Genomic DNA, 26,608 nt, shown 5'->3' with positions numbered 1-26,608 from the left:
ATACCAGCAGTGAGCACTTGAGAAAGTGGGAAAGTTGAGCAAATGTTTTGATTTTGATTTTTCTCTGGTCTTTTCCAACAAGGAGCCACTCCATATTCTGCACAAACAGTGTATGTTTGCTTATGGTGCAAGGAGATAAAAAGGGAATTTCTGTTGCTGTTTGAGCAAGCTCTTGTGCAACAATCCCAACCACGCTTTGTCTTCATCCCTATCTCTGCTCCTGTCCCTGTGCACTACAAAGACTGCTAGACTTCATCCTCAGGATATAAAGAGGAGAAAATTTCTCATGGGACCAGGTTTTGTTCAGACTCATCTTACAACAGTAAGACTCCTGGCTTCTGAAGGATCTTTACAAGCTGGCTTCCGTCAGATCTCCAATTTGGAGGCAAGCATGTCTGAAATACTAGCCAAAAAGTGGCAGCAGTGCAGAAGAAAGACTTTATATGCACACCCATAATAGCATGCATGTATCCTAAAGGTTTGGCACCCATTTTACTGCTCCACAAATATTTACAGTAAGCGCACAAGCTCTATCACCAGTCAAATTCCAGTCACGTTACCAGCAGCTGAGTCATGGCAAGGAACGTCTCTTCTCATCAGTGCTTCTGTCCAAAATGTCAGCAATTGCTTATGCCCAGGAGCACGGGCAGGCTATCTACATAGAAGCTTAACCATATCTCTTCTTTATCCATAGGTGAAAAGTGAGTCAGAGGCTGGCTAGAAATGATAAAATATTGAATTTCTGTTCAGCAAGTAATCACAAGATACCTTTCTTAGAAACATAACAATATGCAGAGTCAATTTCAAGCTGGTATGTGGTTAGGACACAGAACTGTCCTGATAACAAATTCTAGTGTGTGCATAATGCTCAGCCACTTTCCATCCTACTAAATTTCACTTATTTTTCCTCTGGTTACTATAGCCTGCATCCACCTAAAACATAGGCTGGGCTTTTGCTAAACATCTGAACGTTCAGGTCTTCTTCAGATACAGATGGCACATAGACATCTTGTTAGAGTGTTATCAGGGTAAACTGCTTATCAGGACTGTGAATTAAAATGACTTTACAGTACAAGGCTATCTCACTGTCTGTAATCAGCTACCATCAGATCAAGTGAAATACCTTTGAGCAGGGAGTGCCCCAGCAGGCACTGTTAAACCCTAATGGCCTTGATCAGCCTCACCTGGGGCCTCTAACTATTCACCTGCCCATAGGCCCAGGAGCCTCATTTAAGCTTAGCATGGGCTGTTTGCTTTTTTTCCTAGCTGTATTGCACAAGCATTGCTCTTCAGCTTAGTTATTGTTGTGCTTGGTCCTAACCATGAACCCTACTGATCCAGACAATGACTTAAGGACTTTTGGCTTGGTCTTGTGTCTGCATTGCCACCATGGGCCTCTGTAGCAGCCTCTTAAGTACATCCTGTTCCTGACCTGTGGATTGACTTGCAGACCTGATCTTGGACCTGTCTCATCATCAGGAACATGGCTGTTGAGCTTAATTCCTCATTGAGTTTGGATGTCATCTTTGGGTGGATTCTGCTTGTCCTGCTCGGGTGGTGTGGGATGAGCCCTGACTGTTGTGTATTCTGCCCTGGTGGATGTGGTGTCCCTTTTTTTTCCCCTGACCTTTAAGGAGCAGGTGTCCACTGCTGTTCTCTGTCTTAAATCATCATTCTAGTCTAGGAGTTTAGAGAATAATTCTATCAAGAATGTCTTTTCTCTGGCTGATCACAATTTCTATAACTGACCACTACATAAAGGGAGAAGAAATAATAACCACAGGAGGTAAAGAAAAGGTTACGTTGTCAAGATACAGTATATTTTTTAAGTTATTTTAAACTCATTACGTTGACCTTGGTAAGTTGAGTGATATAGCAAGTGACTGGTGCTCCCTCAAGATGGCGATGCCGATCATCAGACCTGGTCTGGGAACAGTCCTTTTTCCAGCCTGTTCTTTACTCCTGTGGAGTCATCAAAACCAGAGTTAGCTAACTGGTCTACATTTTGCTGTTGTGATGTGGGACTCTGGAAACCAAACAGCTTTACATACCAACTCCAGAATGCAGGGTATGCTTTGCCAGCCTGGTATGCCATTTGACCATCAGGTCTAGCTGAAGTGATTCTCTCCTCATCACTACATTATAAATAGCTGGGGGTGTTTACAAGCGCACCTCATAAATAGAGCAGGCTAAGTGAAGTGATATGTCCCCACTACAATTGGAGCATCACATGTTGACTTACCTGAGCTAGGTTCATGTGAAGTAGTTAATGATCTGAGCTAATATATCTCAAGTGTTGTCCTACTCCTCAGTGAGCAAAAGCTAGGTGCTATGTATGTCCAGGATAAACTATAAGCTGCTCTCCACACAGTATCAGGTTTTTCATATAGTCAGTGCCTTCTTTTCCAAAACCCAAGTTGTTTATTAATTTTAGAAAACTAATGAAATTTATTTCAGATGGATGATATATTTTATCAGATCAGTTTTTATCTGGTTACTTTCCTCTAGACCACCATTTCCTCCTTGCTCCCCCCACCCCAAAAAAAAAAAAAGCATATCAATATCCCAGTGAGCAAACAATACGCAGTCAATACTCAAGAGATTTCACTTCTGATGTGTTTTCTTCTTCTTTAAACACCTATTATTATACTACCTGTGTGGTGTTAGAAAAACAGGTGACTTGCTAAGTGCTTATTTGAATCAGGTGTTATTACAACTCTTAGTGTCAGATAAATCTTTCTTTCATACTCAGAACAAATGACATTTTTGTAAGAGTTTAAGTGCCTTAGGTGGTAATTCTTCAGTCATTTTAAGCTGCTCATCTTTTCCTGCTCAATGCATAGAGAAGCTTTTCAGAACAAAGTGTCTAAATCTCTTTAGTCCAGCTGAAAATGATAGCTGAAGTCCTTTCACATAACGATAGGAACTCGTTATGTCTTGCCTTCATAATACACTGGCTAAATAACTACACTAGAGCTATATCTAGAGATAATTCACAACATTTAGGATGAAATCTCCCAGTAACTATGTTGGGTGCAAGTTTTCGTGCAAGGCATTTAAACTCAATGCAGAGAGCTCAACAGAAATCCCAGATTCAGAGAGAGGCAGAAGCCACTTTATTTTGGGTTGGGGGGGGGGAGGGGGACAGGGATATCCAGATGCAAATGCAATCTTGCTGATTAAAACTAACATTTCATGAAGTGCAAACAGAATGAGGTAGATAATAATCAAAATGTAACAAAAATAATTAACATACAGCAGCAGAAGTAAGTTATTGAATTTCGAAGTGCTACTGAGCAGATGGCACAGAAATCTGGATTTATTTTGTGATGCTCTTGGGTATTAGGAAGCCTGCATGTACAGAACCCACAGCATGTGTTAACCACTTAGGCTGGTGGGAGCACACCTTTCCAAAAAGCCTGACAGGAAATAGAAGTGCAGCAGGAAGTCTGTCAAGAAGAAAACTTGTGAGTAGTAATGGATAATAAATAATAAATTTTCTTCCAGCAGCAAAAAGTATCATTTCTATCTGCATAGATGCTGGGGGTGGGCTGGGGTGGAATATGCCTCTGCCAGGAAACTAGCTATTTGTATGTCATGTTTTAAGTATGTCAAACCCTAGATTTTAAGCCATGTTTGATTGTCTTAATCAAATCTTTTTTTAAAAAAAAGATCTTTTTTTCTAATCCTTTTTTTCTAAACATGTCCATGCATGTCTTTTCTGAACAACTTTCTCCTATTTGTGCTTTTATTCTTGGTTGGCAGGATAATGAAGGTGCTTCCTTGATGTAAGATTCATGCATTCTGCAGAAGAGAATAAACAATGGGTAGATGATTATGGCAAAACATAGTAAAGAAAATGTGGGCATACTTAATGATGTTCATCCAGTTTGTTCAAGTGCTGTAACTTAATGCGTTTGTGCCTGGCCAGATCCTGCACCTATGAAAACATAAGTATTTATAATTAGAGAGGTGCATGATCAGTGTTAAATGAATCTGCCTCCCAACAGCTCTGAAATGTCACTGCTGCTGTTGTGCAGACACATGTAAATTTTGTTATCTGCAAGTCCTGAGCAAATCAGCGTGCCTATAAATAACATGAACAGGGGTGATGGGAAAAAATACTGTTTGCTTCGTAAGATCAAAGAATGAGATGGTTCATTTAAGTAGACGCAGTTCTTATTTACTTATATATTTACAGGTAAGGCCCTGGCAAAAACAGAGGAAAATGGCTTCCAGTGCTCGTGCATGAGCAGTCATTCCAATTTGATCCCTCCCAAGGCAATTCAGCATGTGAAACTAAGCTGAAGAGGACCTCACTGCAAAAAGGTGGAAATCATATAAGTAGCTTTGCCCAACAGCACCCTGCTCTCTATAAGAGGAAATGACTTGGTGTTTCGCACCCTACTTACTTACTTGGAGTGGAATTTTACATCCCCTGCAAAGCCTCCTAGATGGTAAGTATAACGTAAAAGGTTTTCAATGGAAAGTAATGAACTAATTTCCAAACAGTGGTATAAGCCATGTCAGAAAACATTGTAAGAGTTTCTTTATGCTAATATTCTAATTAAGACCAATGGCAGAGGAGAAAATTAGATCCCCATAACACGTTGATGGCATGATTAACAAATCTGATGATGAAGAATAAAAGACAAAGTCTTGATCCTGTTGATGGGAATTCGAACTATTTCCTCTAACCTGGTCTCTAACCACGTGGCAAAAGTTGGAAGTGGCCCATGTTGTTCCTTATGCTGAAAATTGCTTACTGAGCACTTTGTTTTGCATGGAATTTAAATTGAAAAATTCACGTGAGTACCAAGTCAAAGACATGATGAGCTTCCTATAAGTTGACATCAAGAACTATTTGCATTAATTGAATCAATGCATACACATGAACAGAAGGGGACTTTCGGGTTATATGGTTTTCATTACAATTTCACCAGCAAACAGTACATGAGTGATTGTACCCTCTCTGCAGTATTTTGTGTCGTCCTCACCAGTAATTGATAATTCAAGCCAAATTTCATTAAAATAAATAAATGAACACTTTGCCAAGGTGAAGAAGTTCCTGAAAGATGTGTTTAACTATGACCAGATAGAGATGAGAAACCCAATAAAAAAAATCCCGCTAATGCTTAAAAAAAAACTTGCATCGTAAGCTTATATAGAGACATAATTCATTATTTAAAAAAAAAAAAACAAACAACATTAGTATAGAAAAAGTATAGGAAAACTACTTTTCCATTTTTCTCCGACTGCTAGTTGGAAAATATCCAAGAACTTTAACAAACAGAAGTTTGTACCAAGTCCTCCAGACAGTTCATTGCCAAATAGCCAAGAATAAATTTGATCATGTTGGGAGAGCTGGAGAGATCCACCTTGCCTGAACTGCATTGTTTGTTTCTTGGCAGAGCTATGCTGAAAGGTGATGACGAGCATGTCTGGAAGCCACTGCTCCCTGGGTCTGGCTCACCACAAAGGCGATTTGAGCCAACTAAGTTGTTTTCTTTACTAGAACAGCTTCGGTTAAAAGCTATTTTAAAAAAGCAGATTTAAATCTAAATGAAATATATTCACCCTCTTCAGGCGCTGTTAATTCTTTCCAACAATTGTCTCAAAATCAATGTTTTTAAATGCCTGAGGATCAGTGACGGGATTAAAATAGCTTCCTGTAGCTCTGATATAGTCCCTGTGCATTAAGCCAGGCAATAGGCCGTATTTATGATGCACCTAAATGTCTGTTAAAAGATGCCTCAATTCTTGTGTTTTGACACTTACAAAAATCAGATTCATTTCCTCTTTTGGGATATATAAATCTATAGGTGGCATTTTTAAGTTAACTACCTCTTACAGGTGTAAGTGGGGGCAGGCAGGTCCCTATTTCACTCAGTTTGGACACACATATGGGAGTAGATTTTATTGGAGCAGTACTTGTGTAAACACAATTTGCACATATTTCAATTGTTTTTTGCAGTAAAAATTGCTCATTATTGACTTGTAAAAATGAGCATGAATTCTTACCCGTTGCTTTCCTTGTAGCTGGTGATTTTTTTTTTAAATGAATCTTTCAGTTCACTTTATACTTCCTATAATTACAGGGACAGAGACTATAGACTCATCAGTCTAACAGAAGTCCAGGAAAAATGTCATGGAATTTTTTAAGGATGCAAAATGAATGAGTTTTTCAGGAGAATCATAGAATGTCACAACAGAATTCCTTGTATGTTACTACCTTTTTTTCTGAGACTTGCTAATTCCACTTATTTCATTTGTTGTATCTCTAAAACTATATCTGCAATAGACAGCAATTCAAGCTTAACAAGAGTTTTTCAGTGTTGTAAGGACAAGAATAAACAAGAGGAAATGAGTTAGCTTTACATGGCCCTACTGAAAGTAGAAGTATAAAGGATAAAATTGGTAAACATATAACTAAAACATGAATAAACATACTGAGGACAAGTCTACAAAGTTTTGTTGAAGGAAATTGTCTTTCATGCACCTCTTCGAGTTGTTGGAAGATGACAACTAGCTTACGGATATGGAAGTTCCCCTAGGTCTAGCCCAACTGTCTTCCTAAAAGGGTTTCACAGCCCTCAACAAGCATTAGAGATAAGACATCAGGGCTAAGAAGTCTTGGATGGGGTAGTTAACAGATGGTTACACAGAAATGAAGGACAAAATTTGGAAGGTCAGTTCTTTGTGATGAAGGGACATGGCTTGGAGATTACTACACCAGTTTGTGTGGGGTCCTGTTTGGGTTTGTATAGCTACAAGTGGTCTGGGAAGGTAATTCTCCATGAGCTGTGGTATTCTCATGCCACTAATTGAAGGGTAGGAAAGACCAAGATCAACTATGAAGAACTACTGAAAGACATAAGGAGACTCATGGAGTAGGTTGGGTGTACCTCCAGCACTCCTGGCAAGGAATGGAGAGGCATGGATTCTCTGCTACTGCCAGAAAACTAGCAACCAAACTATGTTCTGTGAGATGCTTCGTGATGTCTCATCAGCACTTCTAAGCTGCTGTCAGCCTCAGGGTAGCCTAATGACTATGAACTAATGGCTTTTGGAAGGAAGAAGCTAAAATTAGTGATACTAAATTACCTGTTATTTCTGAAGTGATATTTGTGCTCTAGTTTCCACTTATAGATCGGAAGATGCTGACATGCAGCGAGATGGAGGACAAAGGGCTGTGTGGCTACAGCGTGACGAAGCCAAACACTCCGACCTGTCTGCAAGCTGTTTGGCGAGGCTCGGGCTAAAGTGAGCTGCTCCGACCGCACTGCCAGGAAGCATTCATGCTGATATCTGCAAAGCTACACTGGCTGTAGCTTAAGCAGCCAGTAAATTAACAGCAAGTGACCTTTGAAGAACCAGAGGTGAATGCACGATGTAAATAGTCTACTAACCACTTCTAATTTAATCAGAAATTCCCAGGACAACTTCCTCAAACATCTCATATGTTTCTTCCCATTGCTTCCATATCTTACTTCCACAGTCTGCTGGACAGGAAGAAAATGCTTCCTGCCACAGTCATGAAAGGGAAATGCAACTAAAGGAATAAATGTAGCCTTCATCTAGCAGTTAAAACTTTAGCTGCTTGTCCCTATGAATTCTCTAGTAGGACTTATAATCTCTTCTGTTAATATCAAGTAGATCAAATATATATTTAATTATGAAGATTGGTTAATATTGTGTGTTAATATTATGACACTAATGTATCATTTACTAGTATTACTAGATATTTAATAGTCAGTGACTTCATATTGAATTGGATCAAATGAAATATTGCATTTAGCCCACAACAATCTCTTAAATGACAACTACAATAAAGAATTGACTGTTTGCAAGCAGAGCTGTAACAGACACTTAAATACATACTTTTATTATTGTATTTCTAAATGTACAAATTAAAAGGCAAATCAATTAAAAAGCTGTCCTGCTATTTTATGATTTCAGAGGGATTTAGGAAAGTCCAATGCGTGTGGTGATCTGGGTACATAATCATCTGTATTTAGACACCTAAGTGGAAAAAAGCTAACAACAAAAAAACAAAAACCACAGTTGACCTAAGTTCTTCTTTTTCCTTGTCATCACTTCCTCGCACAACAAGTCAAAAAACAGATGCTCAGCAGACAGTCAGCTCTCTACATATCTGTTCCTGACATGTTGCCTCACCGTTAACTTCCACAAGAGTTTGCACAACGTGCCCAGTTTTTCAGCAGCAGAAATGATTATTTCCCAACCCCCAGTATTTGTCCCTTCCGCACTCCACAGTTCAAGTGGAATGACAAGCAAGTGCTAAGCCATTGGCAGGAAAAAGGAGGTGACTTCAGAAGACTGAGATTTTTTCTCTTGGAGAAAAAAGGGAGTAGGCTGGTAGAGAGGGCACACAGGAAACAGTAGTTGGTAGAGCTCACCTTGCATTGGTTGAGCTCTCATTCCAGGGAAACCTTTGGCTGCTGTGCCTTTGGGGTCTGGCATTTGCAACTTTTCAAGTGAGAGTTTTGAATTTGTCTAAAAAAGACAGATTCCTAGTTTTATTGGAGACCATAACTTTATGAATGCAGAGGTTAAAGCATTCACCTGGGACTGTGGCAACTCAAAACAGCAAGGTACTGGAGCCCACCTCTCTCCCACCCCCTCGTGATGGTCTTGGTCACCAGAATACGCCTGAATCCCCTCCACCGTGTCCCTTGTGTTTGGGTGTCCTTTGCTACATATGAAGACTCTAAATGATACCAGCCAAGATCCCAAAAAAATCCCTTTTGGCTTGTGTTTTCATTACACAATGCAATGAGTCATGAAAAAGAAGAAATAGTGTCTTCCATCCTGTAGCACGGAGAACACATCCTATACCCTGCCTTAAAGCACAAGCAAGGGAAGTATTTGCTTCCCTTTTCAGCAGTCTTTCAGCAACTGGATTATTGCATAACTTTTGCTTTCTTCGTTACAGCAGCATGCTTTTAACATGGTTAAGCATGGAAGGTCTCTGCTCGCGGCAGTATCAGCTCCGTTAATGACGTTACCCTTCAACAGGGAAGGCAATTCCATTTGCACAAGTCATCTGGATGGTGGCGGGAAAACATGCTGCCAAAATCAGATAATGGGCTTGGAGTTCCCACAGGCAGGGGCTGGGATCAGATACTGGGCAAAGTGTTGAAGGGTTCCAGGGAGAACTTGAGTGAAGCGTGGCACTCCCAGGAACACAGGTTAGGAGTGCCTAGCCTTTGGGCTTGATCTCATGTCTCAACCTTTTTATGCCACTATTACATCTCCTTACATAGTCCTGGTGAAACTGTGTCATATCAGAGAAAAAGTGTAGGTAGAGGCGATGCTTTAGCTATCAGAAAACATAGTGGACTTCTATTTCATTACAAATATCCTGCTCTTTTAAACTGATACTTACTCTTAGCTCAGGGGCAGGGTTAATCATATAGGTGGAGCAGGCTCTTGGCTTCACTTTTGTCGTGGGGATTTTTTGCGGTTCTGTTACTGCCACACTCAGGAAATAGCTTAGTCTAGTGCTAAGGAGGGCAAGAAGTCAGTGATAATACTAGGGGATTCAAAGGGGATTTTTCTTTTTTTTGCCTCAAATATTAATGACGCTTCAGCGCATGCCATAATTAGATAATAAAGCTGTAAATAGTTACAAAGAAAATAGGATTCCTAATCGGATTTTAATTACCCTGTGTGTGTATGCATGCATATGTAGAGAGACAGAAATACAGAAAGAGATCCCAAAAGAAAAGAATCAGCCAAACCTTGTTCAAAGTAAGCTGGCTAGAAGTTTGACATCTACAATGTGATCCCAGTTAAACCACACTGTTAATTTAAATGAAACATAAACAAAAAACAAGCTTCAATATCTGTTAAAATCTCCTCCTTTTCCATGCCATAAGAGAACTACAGGTATTTTTCAGGAAAGCTCTGTAAGACAGACATACAGTTAAGGAGAAACACCATTTGGAACCAGAAAGTGGTATCTTTTGTTGACTCAGTACTCAGAAAGTGGTAGGAGAGTCAAACTTGGTTATATCTTTTCTTGGACCAGCTGATATAGTGATAGGAAACAGATGAATTTTCATCACAAAGTTTCTTTATCAAGGGAGTTAACGACTAATGGTAAATAGTAAAATATAAGAAATTATAAACAAACTGTTCAATTGTTCTTACAAATAAATTACAATATTTTACATGCTAAAGATAAGTTGAGTTTTTACAAACTCCTCAAAGCTAGGGAGAAATATCTCTATAAATCCTCAGATCACAAAAACACGAAGCTTTGAGGTTGGAGATGACAAGCAGCAAAAGTCTTTGTAGTCAAAAGAACAACTTTTCTACAGCATCAGAACAGAATGTCTTCACCTAATCGCATGCACTCCAGATGGGTTAAAAACCATATCTTTGTTTATGTGATAGATCACCATTTGAGCCCAAGTTTTCCCTTGAAATGGCTATTATTTCTACCAGCCACAGTAAATAAATACTCAGCATTCATGCAACAAGGTTCTTTAACAAGCTTGTCTACAGCAGTACCGTAATATTTATTGTTATTTCCCTGTGTTAAGACCTAGGGTTACCGTAACTGAAAGAGAAACAAGTTATTAACAATACCAACATTTATAAAGCAAACAAAAGTCATTGTGTTTGGCAAGTCATGTCACTGTGTTTGCATACAAAGCTTCCTCATTCATTAACATGTGTTACAAGAAAATTGCGGAATGATTTTCAAGGTTGCATAGAACCAAATATCTACATCCCCTAGGAAGCTCTGAATAATACACCCTCAGTTCCTTTACTAAACAGAAAGTATTGGAGATGAATTTATTTTGTAAGATACCACTTTAACAGAAAAAAAAAAGAAAAGAACAAAAAAAGTCAGTAAAATCAAAATAGTGCAGAGGTAAAATCTTGACTGCAGTGGAAAAGCTTTTCACTGATTTCAGCACTATCTGATTTCCATACCAATTGTGTAAAATCAGATAAGTAGAAGCTATCACCACCAAGAGAGAGAAGGAAATAAATATCTCAAACATCCCTACAAAAACAGTTATTACCATGAGGAAAAAAATACAGTTATAACATAAAAGTAATCGAAACCATCAGAAAGTTATATTATGAAATAATAAGCATATGCATTACAGAAAAAGCACAACATTTACAGAAGCCTACAAAGGAAACTGGACTGCAGGGATATTATTTATGTATTTTAATAAACTAATGCATTATATTATTTGCAGGAGAATAATTCATCGTCATCTAGGAAGGAGTTTCACAACAGTCATGTGACTCATTTTTACTGCATCTGGGAAATTCCTCTAACGCAATCTACAAGCTAGCAGAGCACACAAGTCGAGCACAAAACCATATAAAAGCACGATGGATTGCTCAGTTCAGATATCAGCAGTCCTCTGCCAGGAGAGGTCACAGCTCCACAGAACCTGAACTCAACAGCCAAGCTAAAAACTCCTCTCTAATCATGAACGGCAAACTTGGGGCTGTCCTGGCTCTTCTCCTGATTTCCGTGGCTCTGTCTCAAGGTAAGCGAATCCCTGCCGAGACCCACCTGACTGCAGCACTGCCTTGGCATCTGCCAAGACGCGTGTCCTTGCAGAAAGGTAGCTTTATGCTTGTTTCGGCAAGTTGATTTCTTCTGAAATATTTCTCCTACAGAAATATTTCTCCTCTGAAATATTTCTCCTCTTCTGAAATATTTCTCCTCCTGAAATATTTCGCTTCTCCTCAGTCAGAAATTTACCCTGCAGCTCTTGTACTGAAGAGTTACTGACAACTTGTGGGAAAAATTTTAAGGATGCTACTGAAATTTGTTTTGCTTCTGTATTTCAAGTGCATTTGGCTAGAGGCAGGATCTTCTTAAAAGTGTTTGAATGTTCCTCTGCCTTCCCACATGAAGGACAGCATTTTCCAGCTTATCAGCTCATGGTTTTTACTTCTTGACCGTGCTGCCTCAGGCAAGCAGTATACAGCTGGCAGTGGAGAACAAACAATAAAAACATGCAGCAAAGACCAGCCTCAAGCTAGGGAAAAAATGCAGGGCTCTATCTTCTAGACAGGTGCCAGCCTGTCAATCCAGATAGTGAAATGATGCAATCAGCAGTGTTGTCAGTGCAAGTAACAACAAAATGTGTGGTTTTATTTTAAAACGCCACGCTAATTTAATTTTAAATGTGCTCAGGTATCGGATCCTCTGAAAAAAATAAACAACTGATTTTTACATCATGAGGATTTAGTCAGCTTGGCCAAATGCAGGACTCTAATCTAGAATGTTGTTAAGACAGAGCAGCCATGCTTTCTGTCAATACAGTGATGATAAAACTGCCTCTCAAAGTGCAATCTTCCTTTTCTGCTTATAGGCAGGAGCCTGGTAAGGATGGGAAACGAGCTCCGGTGCCAGTGCATAAGCACTCACTCGAAGTTCATCCACCCTAAATCTATTCAAGATGTGAAGCTGACGCAAAGCGGCCCCCACTGCAAGAACGTTGAAATCATGTAAGTGCCTCTGCAAGAGACTCTCTTCTGTACCTGCACTCCACACTGCGCTGCAGCTGCAGACTTTCTGCGTAGTCTCCCTGACCTTGTATATTTCTGAACTGATCTGTATTTATCTGTCACAGGACACACCGAGTAGTTGTTCTACAGGGGTAGAACATGAATTGCAAGGACTGGTCAGTGCTTAATGCACGAGGGACTAATTTAGTTTGAATCCTGCGTTTACTTGGCAGGCAAAACTCACAGTAAAACAGTCCTGTGACCATCTCAGAGAGACAAATTACGTTCCTGTAAGCAGATTTAAAGAGCCCCTGAAACTAATCTGGTTTGGGACAGCATGGAGGAGGGAATAAGATGTTGCAATCTGTATACTGCTGAAACTCCTCTTTGCACTGGAGGTTTCAGCGCTTGTTTGAGAATCTTTACTAATACAAACAAACTCCAAACAAGTACCTACAAATATTGAGGAAGATTAATGGGAACGTGTGAGCCCTCTGAGTGCAGGCACACAGACTCTGAAAATGCAGTATTACACTCTGTGCACAAAACAAACCCATGTACTAGTTTCCTGACTTTTTTTTTTCTTTCCTTTTTGCAGAGCTACTCTGAAGGACAACAGAGAGGTGTGCTTGGACCCCACTGCTCCCTGGGTACAGCTGATCGTAAAGGCAATTCTGGCCAAGTAAGTCCTGTTCACTCTCAGTTTGGGCAGTTAAGTTGTAAGCCTCCCCAAAAAGCCAACTTGTAGGGTTTCATAGTGATAGTTTCCATTTGCTCTTGTTGCTTAGTTATAGAAATGAGCTCTTTTGTGGGCTCTGCTGCAGGGTCCTTGCTCAAGCTGCTATGCCACTACTAAACCGCTAAGTACTGGCAACTCTGTCTGCAGGGAAATGAACATCCTCTGAAAAATGGGGCTTTAGTACAATCCATCTGCCCCTTACTTGCAGTATCCTATGTCAATAATCCATACTTCGAAGTTAATGAATTCCTTGATATGAGCGAATGCAGAAACTCTTGGTGCAGAAGTTTCCTAGCTGGGCACCAGCTATGCAAACACTGGCACTCCAGTAATTGCTTTTGAAACATCACCTTCATTGTCTCTGTACCTTGTGCAGCAGACAGAGTTGGAAACAGAGCACTCACTCCTTCTTAACTGTTCATGCAATGCTAAGTAATGATAATCATTCTCTGAACCACCTTTTAAACCACCCTTTTCCCTCACCTCTTAACAGGGCTCAGCTCAATTCTGATGCGCCACTGTAAGAAAAATAAAGACAGAAAAAATCTCAGAACCACTCCCACTCCTCCGCTGAGAGAAACACCCGAGGAGAGCACCATCCCGCTCTCAGGAGGCGTGCCACCTTCCTCCTCCCACATCGGTGTTCTTATCTTCGCCGTAGATCACCGTGTCTACTTATTTATTTATTTATTTAACTGCATCTATTTAAGAAAGTCTTTCAAAATGGTCAGCGCTGTCCGTGGGACACGCTGTCCATTGAAACCGAAGACACTGAACAGGAGAAGTGGCTTGCTCAAGGAAATGAAGATCCCTTGGAAGTCACTTCAGTCAAACACAACCAGTTAAGTGCAATGCACTTACAGCACAGCTTGCTTGTACGAAGCCCTACTATTTTGCTATTACAGCAGCAAACCGGTAAATCCTCCTGCTCCCCTGGAGTGCTCTAGTATGTTGTGTCAACAGCAGTTTCCTTAATCACAGTCAGCCCGTGGCTTCACTGTGAGCTCTGACTTCATGACTTCAAAAATCTAGCCTGCAGAATCTGTAAGAGAGTGGCTTTGGTGTTTAGTTATTGTGATTTCTGTGGTATTTATAAATATATTTATTTAGTAGTTTCTACACAAGACAGAAAGCGATGATAATTTATTTAATTTCTACTGTATTTTCCATTCCTAATAATAATTTTTAAAGAAATGTTCACAGACCTGTTACGCTGTCTAAGGACTTGGTTCTATGTCTAATTATCAAATTATTCATCAAATGGAAAAAATTGTAGCTTATATAGACAGAATTTGCTTGTGAGAATGTCATTATTCCTGACAATATTTTAATAAATACTTTCTACAAAAAAAAAAATCTATTTGTTATCTCTTTGTTATTTTACATTTTCATTCACTTTATTTGGAAACAATTTGCTCCAGTTTTGCTATCCTGGTCTGATTTCTGGAACTGAAATGCCAATTTGGAGTCCATGGTACTTTAAGTCACTCTGTTACAGTAACCTGACACTACTGAATGCAAAAGAGAACTCCTAGCTCTGGGAAGAGGGTAGGGTAAAATGCTCACCCACCTCTCTTCTGGCTTTGGGGATTGCTGGGCTGTGGGGCAAGGCTCCTAATTTAGGTTCCTTGTTATAAGAGAGCTTTACCCTCAGGTGTCTGAATGCTGCCTGTGCCCAGATCAGCCCCAGAGCTGTAAATCCTGACTGCATCAAAAGGCCACTATTTGTCTGTCAAAATTTTGGGGTCTGTATTTTGGGCACCCAGATATCAAGCATTTGCCCTGGTGTAACAACAGCTTGCTACTCCGATTGCTGGAACGGAGAGCACTGAGTGCGCTATGCCTGCCTCTTTGAAAAGAGGGAAAGACTGAAAATGTCTTGCACTTAGGATAGGAGAAGGCTGAGGAGAATTTGAGCAAGATTTAAGAAATCACGTAGACAACTGATGACATGACCACAGGACTCTTTAATGTTACTTGATGAAACTTGCAGGTCAGTGTAAAATAGGTGAGAAGAGTACTTCTTTACACAGTATATAATTATATTGTATAGACCTTCTGGGAGGAGGCAGACAGATTCAGATACTAAAGGGAATACGGAGTGACACACTTCTCACTTCCCTAGAACCTGGCATGGTGCAGTGGGGATGGCAACTCCCTGTTGCTGCTGATGGACACAGGCTGCTGGGCTGGATGGACATCAGCACTGACCCGAAGGGCATTTTGTATGTTCTCTTCTGGAGTAACCAGATCAGGCTTAGCTGATCTGAAAACGTGGCTTCTGTTTTTTTTTTTGTTTTGTTTTTCTCTTCTTCAGGATCACTTCCCAGAGTGAAAGGCACTTTGTGCAGAAGAACCAGCCGTCCTCGTGCCACAGCAGCATGGGGTTAGCATCCCAATTTACGCCCATGCAAAGCAAATTCGTGACCAATTTGCCCACCTGCTTGCCCATTTCATAACCAAAGGCTGAATGAGGCAAAACAACGGGCCTGCTTCTTCTCTTAAGAGAGGAAAAGGGTTAGGATTTGAAGGACTTTATACCAGACAGGAGGAAAAGAAGATTGCAAGAGAGGTATTGAATGTTCTGGAAACTCTAAATCTATCAGATTCAAGACCTTGTCCTGCTGGATTTGGAACAGGGACTTAAGCCCATGTAGGAAGGAGATCTAATATGCCAGTCTGCATGTACTTCTTCCTGTTGCAAATATTAGCATTGCTATAAAAAAATGAAATCTTCATAAGATAAAACAGAATATCAAGAGACTGACTACACAGTAGCCCCAAGTAAACAGCATTTCCAGAGGATATGGCAAAAATAGGTTGGATTCCTGCTTTATCACTGGCACAAAACCAGTCGAAATTCAGGTGAATCCGTATCCTTCAGACCCTGCGTACATTCTTTCTGAAGGTACTTCACCTTTACCTGTGATCTACATATTTTTAAAACCTCAAAAGAATTTTGGCCAGGTAACTTTGTGATTATAAAGCCGGAGAACAGTCTTTGGCTTGCTTCTCTTGAAGACGCTGCTCAGTGAGATCAATTTCTGTTCTCTACACAACCCACATGAGTTTGGCATCAGGTTGAGGTGTTCAGCCGCTTGACCTCTGAACAGTGTGCTCTACAGTTATCACGTCATGCACAAACAGGAGAAAACAGCATCCTTTGAACACATGTAGACTATTTAATAAGTGTGTATGCGCACGTGTGTGTGTGTTTGCAGATGGATCTGTGTAATACACCAGTGAGCTGAGGAAGACTCAGGACATTTCTACCACCACTGAAAGGACCCTGAGATTTCATTGCCGTTAACTCTACATTCTTGTCCATCTTCACCTTTCTGCAATCGTGTAGAAGCTTCTGCTCCCCTTGGCTACTTCATTTTGCATCTGAATTGTATTCTGCAGCCCTGCCAGAAGGCCATTCCCTTTATAACAGCCATCTGCATTCATCACCCTCCTTTTGTTTCTCTCCTGCCATCCTCACAATTAAATGCAACAGAGGTACTTATGTATACTCTCTGTCCTCAGCTGTTTTCATGGTCCCTTACTTCATCTTTCTTCAAAACCACTTTCTCTTCCTTCTTACAGCAACAATTTCAAGCTGGGGGCAATACGACAATAACAACAACCAAACAACCCAGCAGCAACCTCACATCATTCCCCTTATCTTCAAACTCTTCCTCCCATGGCTGGTTGCTGGAAAAACTCCATCGTGAACTGTAATGTGTTCCCTCAAGCTTCATATGTTTCATATGCTTTGTTTCATACGTGCTTTCTTAAAATATCAAAAGTATATTTCTCTCTAATGTATAAGTGTTGCAAACCACAGAGGAAGTCATTGAAAGAAATACTGGAAAGTCCCTGAACAAGCACTCTAAACTCTTCCTTAGAAGAACAGAGAATACAAACATTGGCTTGCTGCTCTCCCCTTTTCTGTCTGTACTGTATATTGACTAATACAAACATCCTGGTCATGTATCAGGTGACAGATACTTTGTCCATGTTTTGCTTTCTTTTGTTTTACAGATTGCTCCCCATTCTGGAAATTATTGCATTTTTTAAGTTGTTATCACTTAACATGGGAAAATCCCAGGAAATTTACACATAGTGCCAGCTTGGTACTGCAGACTTGTTCCAAGCTTTGCATTTATTTTTGTTTGTATGAGGATATTATGACTGACTCCACAGGAAATGGACCCTCTTGGAATCAGACTTCCATGGATGTTTCTGAGTCAGGAAATAGACATTTTATTTCTGTGTGCAAAACTGAAACAAGAATTTTGCCACCTGTAAAATCAAGCCTGTGATGTTTGTTGTTGAAAACCATTGTGAACGTTTGCTTTTAATATTAAATACATTTATTTTTAATAGTAAGTATTAGTCGCAGTCAGTGTACAGATGCCTTCTTTCACCATTTCTATGGATCTCTAGAGAGGAATACATTATAGAATGTAGTCTGAGAATCTAAGTGTAATTTGGAAATTACAATTTTGAATTACAAAAGGAATAAGCTGTTTCCCTTTCATCTGACTGAACTCCTAGCTAAAGTTCAAGTCCAAACACTGTATCATTGCAACTGCGTATCTACAGTACTTATGATATGTTTTCTTCAAACCCATCACACTTCTTGCCTTCTCACTATCCTGTGACAATGATTTTTCCATGGTTTTATCATGTAGAACTACACACATCTAGTTGCCTTCAACACGACACATAGGATTTTCTCATATTTTCTCTTTTTTTTTCTTCATAATCCCTTTCTAAATGCTTCCTAGAACTCTAGATGCCTTTCTGACTGCCATACATTGTACACAGTTGTCTAGGAGCATCAAACCTGTGACACCCAGATCTATTTCCTCAGGGGCAATCACAAAATTACAACTCCTTCTGTACATATACTGTTAGTTATAGGTATAACTAGACATACTGACACTTACTGATGCTGTTACATCGCCCTTTCATTAACAGGCATCATTGTGACATCTTTCTACAACTTTCTGCAGACAGATTTCACTATAGATATGTTTTTTGTTGTTTTCATTTTTGTTTTGAACAAATACTATCCATTTTAACCAATTATCAACCTCTAACAGGTCCAACTATCTTATTCATGAGGAACATGATCAATTTTTTTGGAAAGAAAGGTATACCAGGTTGACCAGATCCCACTTGCCTCTATCTCTACTGACTCAGCCAAGACTCTAGGGGCTATAAGAAGAAAGACTTTCCTCTCCAAATGGCACACTGGCATCTCCAGTATCAGTCTAGCAATTTCTCCTATTCTCTACCAGAGGATGAAGAAATTGTGAAAAATCCAGTACGTTCTTCCTTTGCAGATCACTGTTTTTCATAGATACAAACCTTCAAAATTTGTGGAAGTAAAATTTCATTAGACAAGAAGCTTGTTTTGAAAGCACATTTGGACCCAGTTAATTGCTCTTCCTCCAACAAGCTTTCAGCTTTTGGGGAAGGCAGTGGAAAAAGGAGAGCAAAGTAGCTTTTCTGACTCAGCTAACACAATATGCCAAAATGCCAAAATCAGTTTTTAAGCACTGAAGCAATGCTTGCACTGAGCTGCTGAGACTGATGATTTCCAGCTTTTCCTTACAAGCATTTTCTCAAATAATGAAAACTCCATGGCACATATGTGCATCAAATAAATAAGCCCATCTTCTTAGCTTGCTTTTTCAAAATTAAAGATGTGTATTTCATTCTTCCACAGAAATCACAATGACTTCAAAACCACTGACCATTCTTCTTTCCCTCCTTTTTTTTAACTTTTGAGGTCACTTTTTTTTCAAGATTACCAGCAAACTAAGGAATCACAATTCAACCACCCATGCTAAAACTGAAATGTCAATATGATTGTAAAAGTCTGACATACTCAACATTTCTATTTACAATTAGGGAGTTCCTCTGGAAATATTTCTATCACCTTTGTTTACCTTCTTATTGCACAAGGATGTCACCAAGGAGGGAGCCTTCTCTCATATCCAGGGGCATGGATACAAATTTCATCTTTCTCTGCTACATGGTTAGACACCATTAGTTAGGAAAATAAGTGTATTTTTGGTTCTTGGATTCATATCTGTTCTTTCTTGACAGTTTTGTTTTGCTATGAAGTGGGATCAAGACATGGGTGTGAAGATGCTGAGAGGAATTAATCTTAATCCCAGGATTAAGAAAGAAAAATGCCACGCTTTCGGCACCCCTCTGCCTTCTGAGGTACACTTTTGACTCTTACAGCCTGTTCATATTCCTCTGATGGGATGAATACTATTAGAAGGCTGCGTTAGCTCTGCAGGGGATGCAAGTCCAGCGTTTCTGCAATTAATAATACTGTTGTGAGCATTTGTACTGCATTTTGATGCAGCAGGGAAAGCATTTGTGCCCTTACACCTTTTCAGTGGAGGAGAAAGTGGTAATGCTTGGCAGTAGCTAGGATTACATACTGGGAAAAGCACATGTATGTGGACACTAGGAGAACTGGGGTTGATTTTAGGATGCTTGCTGTAATAGACCTGAGGGGTGCCTGGCCTTTGGGCTTCTGCTCAAATTTCTGCCCCCTAAGATACTTTTAAATTTGTTTCATCTTACTTCAGATAGCTTATTATCACAGGACTCTTGGCAACGTAAAGGAATCAGGTGGTGCCAGGGAGAGTCTCCCTCCAGGAAATACTGAATAACAAAGAGAAAGAAAAATGTAGGCAGATGATAGGAAGTCAAACCTTACTTCTAAGAAATAGGAGCATTTTCTTTTCCTTCTTTTTGCTTTAACTCTTTGCAGTGCATTCTTTCCTTCTTTACTGTTTATGAACTGTAAGATACATATTTAGGGCACACATTTGCTGTCTGCTAGACTATCATCGCTCTTCAAGTTATGTTAGTGTATACTCAAAGTACAGCAGTCTTCAGCAGTGATTACTGTTAACTGTTGACAGGACTTTTTTTGTCTCACTTTGCAGTGACCTTAAAATCCAGGTAAGAAGAAACACATGCATTTTCTGAAAATAAACTGTCCTCTTCCATGCACTTAAAGCTCTGCTTATGGCTGCGAAGTACCAATAACACAGAAGCACTAACAGAAGACATTCTTGACTCTTATCTAATCATGAATGGCGTTGCTGCAGCCCTGACTGTTTCCCTGGTATCACAAGCTGTGTCTGAAAGTGAGCAAATCCTTCAAACCCTTATGACTAAAGCCAAAGTAGCTTTCCAAAATACCCAGTGACCTACCTGTTAAAACCTGAGTGTGTGTTCATACACGTAGGCAGTGACAAAAACACTGACAAATGATTTTCAGTTTCAACAGCCTACGCTCAGTGAGAAAGCTACCTACCCTCAGTACTTACTCTGAACTAAAACCTAGTGAACATTTAAAGAAACAGTCTACTCATGGTAGAAAATAATTGCTACGCAATGTTTTCTATTTGTCTGACCTCACTCTGATGCAGGTAAGGTCTTTCTCTACGTAGCATTCCTTTGTTTTTCTTAACTTTTATGGGAGGCAGTTTGTTTTGTGTTTTCCCAAAATAACAATTATGCCATATAAAAGAAGATTGTACAAATGTAAGATGCATCTGTAGACAGGCTTCAAAGCAATACAAATGATATTTGCAAAGGCATTAATGCAGATTTAATACATTACAACTAACCACAGACTGTGGTTTTATCAGGTTCCAAGTACTTGAAAACAAAGCTTTACATTCTAAATATTTATCTGTTTAGGACAAAGATCAGAGGCAATTCTTCTATCAAGTTTTGTCAATATGAGAACAATTTTGACAAGTACATATCTGTCCTGGTTTCAGGACCAGATGTAAAGAACGTGCTCTACACCGCAGCCGGGGAGAATGGTCCCACCTGGAGCCTCTGGCAGAAAGAACCTGGGGAAACTCGAGGTCGACCCCTGGGGTTTTGGAGTCGGGGATACAGAGGATCTGAGGCCCACTATACTCCAACCGAAAAGGAGATATTGGCACCATATGAAGGAGTTCGATCTGCTTCGGAAGTGGTCAGTACTGAAGCGCAGCTCCTCCTGGCACCCCAACTGCCGGTACTAGGTTGGATGTTCAAAGGAAGGGTCCCCTCTACACATCATGCAACTGATGCTACATGGAGCAAGTGGGTTGCACTGATTACTCAGCGGGCTCGAATAGGAAACCCCAGTCGCCCAGGAATCTTGGAAGTGATTATGGACTGGCCAGAAGGCAAATACTTTGGGATATCATCAGAGGAGGAGGTGGTCCATGCTGAAGAAGCCCCATTGTACAACAAGCTACCAGAAAATGAGAAGAAATATGCCCTGTTCACTGATGGGTCCTCTCGTATCGTGGGAAAGCATCGGAGATGGAAAGCTGCCGTATGGAGTCCTACACGACGAGTTGCAGAAGCTGCTGAGGGAGAAGGTGAATCGAGTCAGTTTGCAGAAGTGAAAGCCATTCAGCTGGCCTTAGATATTGCTGAACGAGAAAAGTGACCAGTTCTCTATCTCTATACTGATTCATGGATGGTAGCAAATGTCCTGTGGGGGTGGTTACAGCAATGGAAGCAGAACAACAGCGCAGGGGCAAACCCATCTGGGCTGCTGCATTGTGGCAAGATATTGCTGCCCGGGTAGAGAACCTGGTTGTAAAGGTACGCCATGTAGATGCCCATGTGCCCAAGAATCAGGCTACTGAAGAACATCAAAACAACCAGCAGGTGGATCAGGCTGCTAAGATTGAAGTGGCTCAGGTGGACCTGGACTGGCAACATAAAGGTAAATTATTTATAGCCCGATGGGCCCATGACACCTCAGGCCATCAAGGTAGAGATGCAACATACAGATGGGCTCGTGATCGAGGGGTGGACCTGACCATGGACACTATAGCACAGGTTATTCATGATTGTGAAACATGTGCTGCAATCAAGCAAGCCAAACGGTCAAAGCCTCTTTGGTATGGAGGACGATGGCTGAAATATAAATATGGAGAGGCCTGGCAGATTGATTACATCACACTCCCTCAAACCCGCAACGGCAAGCGCCACGTACTTAAAATGGTGGAAGCAACCACCGGATGGCTGGAAACATATCCTGTGCCCCATGCCACCTCCCGGAACACTATTCTGGGCCTTGAAAAGCAAGTTCTATGGCGACATGGCACCCCAGAAAGAATTGAGTCAGACAATGGGACTCATTTCCGAAACAACCTTATAGACACTTGGGCCAAAGAACATGGTATTGAGTGGGTGTATCACATCCCCTATCCTGCACCAGCCTCCGGGAAAGTTGAACGATACAATGGACTGTTAAAGACTACACTGAAAGCAATGGGTGCTGGGACATTCAAAAACTGGGATACACATTTGGCAAAGGCCACCTGGTTAGTCAATACTAGGGGATCTGCCAACCGAGCTGGACCTGCCCAATCAAACCTGTTACGCGCTGTAGAAGGGGATAAAGTTCCTGTAGTGCACGTAAGAAACATGCTGGCTAAGACAGTCTGGGCTACTCCTGCCTCAGGAAAAGGCAAACCCATTCGTGGGATTGCTTTTGCTCAGGGACCTGGATGCACTTGGTGGGTAATGCAAAAGAATGGGGAGGTTCGGTGTGTACCTCAAGGGGACCTAATACTGGGTGAGAATAGCCCATGAGTTGAACTGTAGTATGTTAATTATTATATAATACTGTATGTCATCACTACCATGATTGCTATATATCATAGATGAAAATGGTGATTAATTAGAAGGTATTGGAAAGAGTGTAACCTGAGCATGACATAAATGGTATGGAATAAGGGGTTGATATATGTCCTGGTTTCAGTTAGGACAGAGTTAATTTTCCTCCTAGTAGCTGGTAGGGTGCTATGTTTTGGATTAGGATGAGAAGAGCGCTGATAACATGCTGATGTTTTAATTGTTGTAGAGCAGTGCTTACACCAAGCCAAGGACTTTTCAGCTTCTCACTCTGTCCTGCTAGCGAGCAGGCTAGGGATGCAGCAGGAGCTGGGAGGGGACAGACCCAGGACAGCTGACCCAAACTGGCCAAAGGGGTATTCCATACCATCTGACATCATGCTGAACAATATATAGGGGTGGCTAGCCAGGGTGGGGGGGCCAGCTGCTCGGGGATAGGCTGTGCATCGGTCAGCGGGTGGTGAGCAATTGCATTGTGCATCACTTGTTTCATACACATTATTATTATTAATACTATTATTATTATTATTATTATTATTATTATTATTATTATTTTCCTGTCTTAATAAACTGTCTTTATCTCAACTCACAGGCTTCACTTTCCCGTTTCTCTCCCCCATCCCAGAGAGGGAGGGGGGAGGGTGAGCGAACGGCTGTGTGGTGTTTAGCTGCCAGCCGGGCGAAACCACAACAATGTCTTACCAGGTCCAGCTGGAGAGATGCTTTGTGTAGTGGCCTCTATTCCTTTTCTCTTTTCACAGGTCAGACTTGGCAAGAGTGGGCTGTGAGCTCTGGTGTTAGTGTACAAGCACTTACGAGCCCTTCCCTTGCAGGGCCACTCAGGTAGCAAGATGGATCCAAAGCAGACCTCACTGCCAAGTGAGAAAGCCATATAAGTGCCTTTGAAAAATTCCCTCTACTTGTCATTTAAAATTTTTCTTTACAAAACTAATCTACATGTTCATAATGCCCAACCATTGATATTTATTTTTGCTGTATTTTTGCTGCTCCTATGCTTCTCCTATTCAGCAGGCAACTACAGAATTATGCTAAAGTACAGGACAGTTAGGAAAGTGTAATTTGTGAATTACTTTATCAGTATCCTTTTCTTGTTACCTTTCTCTACAGTGTTGAAGCAAATATTCAGACGCTACTTGAATACAAGACAGAAGAAAGCCTATTTTACTCCAGGAGGAAGCATTCTGTAAAAATGTACATTGTGTTAATTTCCTACTGCTAAAGCATCCTTTCAACAAAATCTTTAAAGGCTTTACAGGCTCTGATATATGTTAGTCAGTAGAAGGATCAGACTAGAAAAAAGGAGCTGCTGAGCCAGATGACAACTGCAAATCATTAAGTAAGTTTATCAGTGCCACACACTTGTAGGGCAGATGTACTTATATTATGGTTTGTCTTGTTGTTCTTAAATCAGCGAGCTGGGAAAGATTTCTCCTTTCTGAGGCAGCACTTCTTTCTTGAATCAAAAATATCCTGAGTTGCAGTCAACCTCAGGCCAGAATACTGACCACACATTAATGGCTTATGAGGAAAAAAAAAAAAAAACAGCCAAATTCATGAACACCAGTTTTGATGTTATCATTTGGGGGAGCCATTTACTATGCTCTAGGTTAATATATTCAGAGGTTTTATAGGTTTTCTAGGTTTTATATATTCAGAGGCTCAAAACTTAGCTAGAACGCTATCTTTTTCCCTCCTGATTTAATACATTTTGATTCTTGTTGCCTCATTTCTATAACTACTCAAAGTTATTTCTTTTTGTGTGAGAATTTGGCTGGCAGGTCCATTTATTTATTTTGTTTTGTTCTAAAATGTATTGTAGGTAATGCGTCTTCAAGTGTTTGATCTAACCTTCTTGCTTCCAACAAATTAGCAAATTTTTGTATAATAAAAGGCTTAACTCAGATTCACAAAATGTCACCAGACCAGAGCTCCATGAGGAGGAACAGATGCTGGGTTCCAGAAGAAAACACGCTGGCTCTGCAGCGCATCCCGAGTCCTTTGGTTCCTCTGATGAAGGTGTGACTGGATTTGGGCTCTGGGGTCCAAGAGAAGAGAGTTGATGCTGGACCTTGGGAATGGCTTACTGCATTTATGTCTGAGTCCAGGGTAAATGTGCAGAGCTCCAACGACTTTGAGTGACCCACAGTCCATGGGAGTGCAGGACCTGTGGCCACATAGCTATGAAACTATAGACTGTACATATTGCCCAGAAGGTATCAAATGAACTTTGCAGGTGACAGGTTAAAAACAAAGAAAAGGAAGTGTTTCTTCAAACAAGATGTGATTGAGCCGGGGCATAGAGAAAGTGTTCACTCTCGCTTGTAATATTATAACTAGGGCCATCACATAAAGCTCAAAGAAGCGAAGTTCAGACAAACAATAGGAGGTGGTTCTTCGTGCAACAAATACCAGTATCAGATCAGTATCAATTTCAGATCAATATTTTGGCCTCACAGATGGGAATCTGAAGCCTAACAGTGTTCTTTGGTGCAAATGCAGTAATTGCTTTTAAGCACATAAGCTTAGGCTCTAAAACAATGTGACTCACAAACTAAATTTATTTCCTTTCACAGTAACAACCATCATATATGACTGAAGTGTACTTTGAGACCCTGCAGCACACCTTGAGAGCTGCAGTGCTGGGAAACCTGCATCTTCTGCGTTTAAGAAAAGCTATACATTAAATGGCCACATTCTAAATACATCTTAATGTCAAGTAAGACAACAGCATGGACAGCACAATTTAAAGAAAATATGGCCTTTGAGGGGAAAAAAAAATCAAAGAACTGAAAGCTTTTAGTCTGGTTTACAGAAATTGGAGCAGGAACTGAGATATATCTTCTTGTACGTATGATGTTTGTAGGATGAAGATAGAGGTCAGTTGTTCAGCAGAACATCACAAGGGTGGGGTAAAAAAATAGCCTACTTTTAAACAAAGGAGGTATTACTCAGATGTTAAGAACTTTATACAGGAAAGCTAGGGAAGCTTAGACACTGGAATGGGTTATCCAGGAAGATCGTTGAACCCTCATCATTCCCAAAGACACATCAGAGAAAGACTGGGTAGACTCAAATCTCCCAGCTGAGTCTGAACCAGGCCATCCTCCCAGGTCACTCTCAGTGCTACATTTCTGTCTTTGGATGAAAAAAAAATAAATCCAACCCTAAAGACTTCCTAGATGCTGCTTTGCAAGTTTCAGCACATTACACACAATAACATGAGAGGATTGGTAAAAAAACAAAACAAAACAAAACAAAACAAAACAAAATTGTAGTTATAATAAAAAGCCATTCACTGTGGTTCCACACTGCTCATTGCCAGTACACATTAGGAACAGGAGAACACTTAAGGAAATGCCTCAAATAAATATCCACAAGGAAGTTCTGCCATGAGGATTAATGAAGTCCAATTTCCCCTGGAGTTGCATAAAGTTTCATATTGAGCTATGTTGAGCTCTGACAGTATTTTTCTTGTAGTCAAGACATTCATAGCTTGTCTCACATGGGAATATGAGAAACTTTTCTGGTGATACCTGGCTGCCTATTTCCCAGAACTTCCAACAAGCTTTATCTTTCTCATGTTTCTTTTCTGTCAAATTGAAAGGCACAGTTCAAATGCAACCATATATGACTGGAGAGACAGGCACATGGTGATTG

General features: G+C 40.5%; 2 protein-coding genes across 2 annotated transcripts in view; one reads left to right on the top strand and one right to left on the bottom strand.

Annotated features, from left to right (window-relative positions):
- RASSF6 (Ras association domain family member 6) overlaps positions 1–26,608 on the bottom strand; it is a 92,429-nt gene that overhangs the window by 51,939 nt on the left and 13,882 nt on the right. The window lies entirely within an intron of this gene.
- LOC118251675 (interleukin-8) lies at positions 11,376–14,608 on the top strand. The gene is made up of 4 exons (XM_035554069.2): positions 11,376–11,543; positions 12,378–12,513; positions 13,112–13,195; positions 13,746–14,608. Exons 1-4 carry the CDS (start codon positions 11,483–11,485, stop codon positions 13,774–13,776), a joined length of 312 nt encoding a protein of 103 aa, XP_035409962.1. The 5' UTR covers positions 11,376–11,482; the 3' UTR covers positions 13,777–14,608.

This window comes from Cygnus atratus, chromosome 4 (genome assembly GCF_013377495.2).
Source record: "Cygnus atratus isolate AKBS03 ecotype Queensland, Australia chromosome 4, CAtr_DNAZoo_HiC_assembly, whole genome shotgun sequence".
Taxonomy (NCBI): Eukaryota; Metazoa; Chordata; class Aves; order Anseriformes; family Anatidae; genus Cygnus; species Cygnus atratus.
This window is presented reverse-complemented; position numbering and strand designations above follow the sequence as displayed.